General features: G+C 50.2%; 1 protein-coding gene and 1 pseudogene across 1 annotated transcript; both read right to left on the bottom strand.

Annotated features, from left to right (window-relative positions):
• Positions 1-2477, bottom strand: LOC109470169 (annotated as a pseudogene).
• Positions 2478-3586: 1109 nt separating this feature from the next.
• LOC109470338 lies at positions 3587-5552 on the bottom strand. The gene has a single exon (XM_019769257.1). It carries the CDS (start codon positions 5541-5543, stop codon positions 3801-3803), a length of 1743 nt encoding a protein of 580 aa, XP_019624816.1. The 5' UTR covers positions 5544-5552; the 3' UTR covers positions 3587-3800.
• Positions 5553-6259: the final 707 nt, after the last annotated feature.

Raw genomic sequence — 6259 nt, 5'->3', positions numbered from 1 at the left:
TCTAGGCTTTTTGGGGGAGGACCCCTGAAAGGGACATTAATAATTTTTCCAGCTGATCAACCATTTCTAGCTCCATGATCTGACACCTGAGTAATAAAACGTTGTACAACTGGTTTTCTAACGTTGACATGGAAAATAAATGTTTACTTTGTTAAACCGTATTGTATAAGTAGATATCACATAAGTCTAAAAAAGAGAGAAAAAAGATAATCCCCTATCTACTGACCTTATTTTTTTTCAGGACTGAAACTGGAAGCACAACATTTTTCCCTATGCCTTTTTTTCTCCATCCTCCAGGCACATTCTGTGCATGCGTGTCATACGACAATTGCAGTATTTACACACGTCAAGCGTCGTGCGACAGTCCTGATGCGTGTGGTAAGTGGGCATCTCTCAGAGGAGAGAGTTCAACGGCTGCTGATACAGTCGGGCTGCGGCGGGCGTGTGCGGCCTCAGTGGTTCCTCCGGAGCCCGGACTCACGCGTACCCTCTGCAAAAGCAGCCGCATCATGAGCAGGAGCGACCACAGCCAGTAGAACGTGCAGACGGGCTGCAGGAGGTGGAGGAAGACGTTCCAATCGCCGAACGCCGCGCGCGGCACGGGAGTCGTGTAGCACGTCACCAGCGGCGTGGACTGGACCTCGAAGAAACTACCGTTGATCCAAACGCAGAAATTGAAGAGACAGAGGAGCCCGTAGTGGGATTCCACGCTGCCCTCTAACTGCTTGTGACTTATGGCTGAAAGCAGGGACGTCGTTTGTAGAATAAGTTGCGCCAGCGTCAGCACGACGTCTGCGATTAAGACAGCTCTTAGTTTTCCGAAGTCGCCCTCTGTTATGTGGTACATGCAACCCGGTGGCGTATACGGAAAGGGTACCGATGCCTGGCTGCCGACTCCCCACAATACTCTTCCGAGGAACACCAACAGTCCCGCTGCGCTTAGGAGAAGCAGCAAGATGTCAGCGACGCGGGCCGATACGCGGTGGGACCGACGGCTCGGGTACGGACGCATCCCGCTATCGTCGATATTGTGAACAGGGAGGAGTACAGTACCTTGACGGAGTAGTACAGGACGACTTTGTAGTAGTCTGCCGAGCTCGACACCGTGGTGGCCTGATGGGTGATAGCCCAAAAAGTGACGGAGAGAACTGCTACGGTTACTGTGAACAACTTCGCCAACGCGCCGGCCGCCGCGCGGGCGCGGCGTCGTCCCGTAACATTTTGTTGTGCACGTGCAGGGCGCCCCTCGTGTGCTATGGTCCACATGCGGTACATAGTGGCGACAGAGAGCATAGCAAACGTTCCAACAAGCGGTTGGCAGTACAGCTGAAACTGTACGTAGGTACAGTATTCCACGGTGAAAGCGTCAACGTCGCGACAGGTGTCCGATTTCGAGGCGGCGGTGTCCCAGCACGTGTTGTTGTTCGTACACAGCACCGACGGCCTGTCCACGATTTCGTAAAACCAGGATGCCAAGTTCGACATGACGACGGCGGTAAATAGCAAAGCCGTGTACACTTTCTGTCTGGCAAAGCTCCTGGTCCTGAAACACCACCCGACCATGGCGACCTGCGTCACCACGAAAACCAACCTCCCCACGTGAAACGCCGTGCCGACTCGGTAGCTGGCTGAAGACGCAGGGAAGCTTCCATCGCGGTGAAAGCAGGAATTGAGCAGCAGAAAGAAGACGACATCAAGAGCAGCACAGCCGACAGCTGGCAGAACAAATGACACGAAAATGAAAGACAGTTCCAAGCTTTCTGTCCTAAATCCTTTGTCGCTGTCGTCTGTTACGAAGGCATCCCGCCGGATGGCGTAGGCCATGGCCGCGAGACAGGGGATTCCGAGGTACACGAAGACGGTGAAAACTATCAGCAGAACCTCGGATGTGTCCTCGCAGTTGGATATGGCGTCTTGGAAGGACAGGAACGAAGCAACGGCGACGCAAACCGTGACGCAAACGAGGATGCCGACCGCGGCTTGCGAGCTGAGAGTTTTGTCCAGACGTTTACGGAGCCACTTTGTTACCCAGTTGGAACCACACGAGCGGCAGGAGGGACATCTACTGCTCCTCACCGGGACAAGATCTTCTGTGGAGGCCATCGAACTATATCATATGGCGGAGGCCATGAGATTCCAGACTCTACTGTGTACTGTGTGTCTGTCTGGTAACTATAAACAACACAGTCTCGCCCTGGCCCTGCCTGGTCTGTTTTATTCAGGTCTGATCATTTATTCCACAAGTTGACACGGTAGTTCAAGACCCCATAGGCGATTCCCTTAAAGCCACACGCGAAATTCTATGTACCAAGCGCACGGTAGGGTCCAAGTTTCCCGTGGAATTGTTTGTATCTCTATCTTGTCAGAAAAAAACAACATCGAACTATGGCCACTAAAACTGTAAGGGGACATCTGTATGTTTACAGTGTACTCGTGTAGTATTATGTAATGTCGTCCCTGAGCTTAGCTGGCTCGATGTTTTATTGACACACCACGACGTGCAGTAGGCACGCGTATTGTGCAGTGTGTGTAATTGATCAATCCTTTAGTTACTTTCCATTGGCTCCGTTGACATTTTTACAACATGAAGTGACAAAAGAGATCAAAACTACCCCGCGCGCGGATAATGGAACCCTGCCAAGCTCTAGATGTCGTTCAGAACAGTCCGTAATTTAAATGTCAAGGAGAGTTTTGTCGAGATTAATTGCATACATGGCGTTAAAAAAAGGCCGCGAACTGAACACTGTTAATCATTAAAGCGAGTTGTCAACAATTCAAGACCTGATTCGGGTCCCAGACTGTGTTCCGTCATTTGACAAGGTGGTCACAAAATTACTAGAGTTCCACGAACTCATACCTTCGCCAAATAACGTTAACCATAATTGTAGCTGAAAAACTATAAGTATTTTTAATTGATAATGCAAATAAGATCCTATTTGCATGAATTTGCGATAAAAATAACATTCTCTGCATTATTTCTTTAGCATACCATGAAGACAGTGATGACAGCTACTTCAGGCAGTAAGGAGGAATGCTGAGGCGTACATCATTATACATATGTATTACATATATTCACTGATTTGTTATTCAATGACGAACACCTGCTAACATGAATAATGACATGATTCATGGATATAAATCCTTTCTTGGTTCCAATGTAACTGGTTTAGTGGTTAATCCTGTCATGTCATAAGACAATGTCATAAACTATTGGGAAAGCTTAAGCTTGAATAAAAACATGTTAAAGTCATCTTCTCTCTCTTTGTATTCCTTCGTCGTCAGGTATTAGAGACATATGAAAACATGAAGGCTGCATTTTGCAATGTTTCTGACAACATATTCTGATATGTGCGAGTCACTACTTTGGCTGAGGATCTCACCTACTGTCTCTAGAAACAAGCCCCAAGATGAGTCCTTTATTTTCTGGGTTGTACCCTAAAAATCAGCCCAGGGTCAATCCAGTGACCGTTTTCCATCAGAATTTTTGCTCCATGAGGGTCCATATGCATTGGGATAGTGTGGCTTTTACTTAGTATGTAGATAAATGACCAGAATACTGGCTCTGAAAAATCGGGTTTCCAAGCCCTAAAAACTGCACCGGATGCCTATAGTTAACACTACGCATAACTAAGATGAATGTCGCATCATCTTCCTAATGGAACACAACGCTACCATTTGTTTCTTTGGGTGAAACCATCATCTGTACATGTCGTACGACAGTTGCAGTATTCAGCTGTCGTAAGACAGTTGCAGTATTTACATACGTCAAGCGTCGTGCGACAGTCCTGTTGCGTGTGGCATTAGTGAGCATCTCTCAGAGGAGAGAGTTCAACGGCTGCTGATACAGTCGGGCTGCGGCGGGCGTGTGCGGTCTCAGTGGTTCCTCCGGAGCCCGGACTCACGCGTACCCTCTGCAAAAGCAGCCGCATCATGAGCAGGAGCGACCACAGCCAGTAGAACGTGCAGACGGGCTGCAGGAGGTGGAGGAAGACGTTCCAATCGCCGAACCCGAACGCCGCGCGCGGAACGGGAGTCGTGTAGCACGTCACCAGCGGCGTGGACTGGACCTCGAAGAAACTACCGTTGATCCAAACACAGAAATTGAAGAGACAGAGGAGCCCGTAGTGGGATTCCACGCTGCCCTCTAACTGCTTGTGACTTATGGCTGAAAGCAGGGACGTCGTTTGTAGAATAAGTTGCGCCAACGTCAGCACGACGTCTGCGATTAAGACAGCTCTTAGTTTTCCGAAGTCGCCCTCTGTTATGTGGTATGTGCAACCCGGTGGCGTATACTGAAAGGGTACCGATGCCTGGCTGCCGACTCCCCACAATACTCTTCCGACGAACACCAACAGTCCCGCTGCGCTTAGGAGAAGCAGCAAGATGTCAGCGACGCGGGGCCGATAGGCGGTGGTACCGACGGCTCGGGTACGGACGCATCCAGCTATCGTCGATATTGTGAACAGGGAGGAGTACAGTACCTTGGTGGAGTAGTACAGGACGACTTTGTAGTAGTCTGCCGAGCTCGACACCGTGGTGGCCTGATTGGTGATAGCCCAAAAAGTGACGGAGAGAACTGCTACGGTTACCGTGAACAACTTCGCAAACGCGCCAGTGCGGCGGCGTCCCGTAACATTTGGTTGTGCACGTACAGGGCGCCTGTCATCAGTGTTTTCCACCACCCCCTCGTGTGCTGTGGTCCACATGCGGTACATGGTGGCGAGGGAGAGCATTGCAAACGTTCCAACAAGCGGTTGGCAGTACAGCTGAAACTGTACGTAGGTACAGTATTCCACGGTGAAAGCGTCAACGTCGCGACAGGTGTCCGATTTCGAGGCGGCGGTGTCCCAGCACGTGTTGTTGTTTGTACACAGCACCGACGGCCTGTCCACGATTTCGTAAAAGCAGGATGCCAAGTTCGACGTGACGACAGCGGTAAATAGCAAAGCCGTGTACACTTTCTGTCTGGCAAAGCTCCTGGTCCAGAAACACCACCCGACCATGGCGACCTGCGTCACCACGAAAACCAACCTCCCCACGTGAAACGCCATGCCGACTCGGTAGCTGGCTGAAGACGCAGGGAAGCTTCCATCGCGGTGAAAGCAGGAACCGAGCAGCAGAAAGAAGACGACGTCAAGAGCAACACAGCCGACAGCTGGAAAAACAAATGACACGAAAATCAAAGACAGTTCCATGCTTTCTGTCCCAAATCCATGGTCGCTGTCGTCTGTTACGAAGGCATCCCGCCGGATGGCGTAGGCCATGGCCGCGAGACAGGGGATTCCGAGGTACACGAAGACGGTGAAAACTATCAGTAGAACCTCGGACTTGTCCTCGCAGCTCGACATGGCGTCTTGGAAGGACAGGAACGAAGCAACGGCGACGCAAACCGTGACGCAAACGATGATGCCGACCGCGGCTTGCGAGCTGAGAGTTTTGTCCAGACGTTTACGGAGCGACTTTGTCACCCAGTTGGAACCACACGAGCGGCAGGAGGGACATCTACCGCTCCTCACCGGGACAAGATCTTCTGTGGAGGCCATCGAACTTGATCATATGGCGGAGGCCAAGAGAGTCCAGAGTCTCCAGACTCTACTGTGTACTGTGTGTCTGTCTGGTAACTATAGAAAACACAGTCTCACCCTGGCCCCGCCTGCTCTATTTATTTAATAATATGATGATCATTTATTCCACAAGTTGACATGGTAGTTCAAGACCCCATAGGCGATTCCCTTAAAGCCACACGCGAAATTCTACGTACCAAGCGCACGGCAGGGTCCGAGTTCCCAGTGGAATTGTTTGTATCTCTATCTTGTCAGAAAAAACAACTACATCGAACTATGTGACTATGGCCACTAAAACGTTTCCAGTGTGCTCGTGTAGTATGTAATGTTGTCCCTGAGCTTGGCTAGCCTGCGAAACCCAAGCTCCGGGGGGCTCCCTACATAGTCCGGCTGGATGTTGGGCGGCCGGCAAAAGCGATTTAATCAGGCTAGAGCTTAGCTAGCTCGATGTTTTATTGACATACCACGACGTACAGAAGGCACGTAATGTGCAGTGTGTGCCATCGGCTCCGTTGACATTCTTGACTTGACTTGACTGTTTGACAAGCTAGAGATCAACACAACCCCGCGGATAATGGAACCCTGCCAAGCTCTAGATAAAAAGTACGTAATTAATTGTCAAGGAGAGTTTTGTCGAGATTAATTGCATACATGGCGTTAAAAAAAGGCCGCGCAGTCAAGACTGTTAATCATTA

This window comes from Branchiostoma belcheri, unplaced genomic scaffold (assembly GCF_001625305.1).
Source record: "Branchiostoma belcheri isolate BF01 breed outbred unplaced genomic scaffold, Haploidv18h27 scaffold22, whole genome shotgun sequence".
Classification (NCBI taxonomy): domain Eukaryota; kingdom Metazoa; phylum Chordata; class Leptocardii; order Amphioxiformes; family Branchiostomatidae; genus Branchiostoma; species Branchiostoma belcheri.
This window is presented reverse-complemented; position numbering and strand designations above follow the sequence as displayed.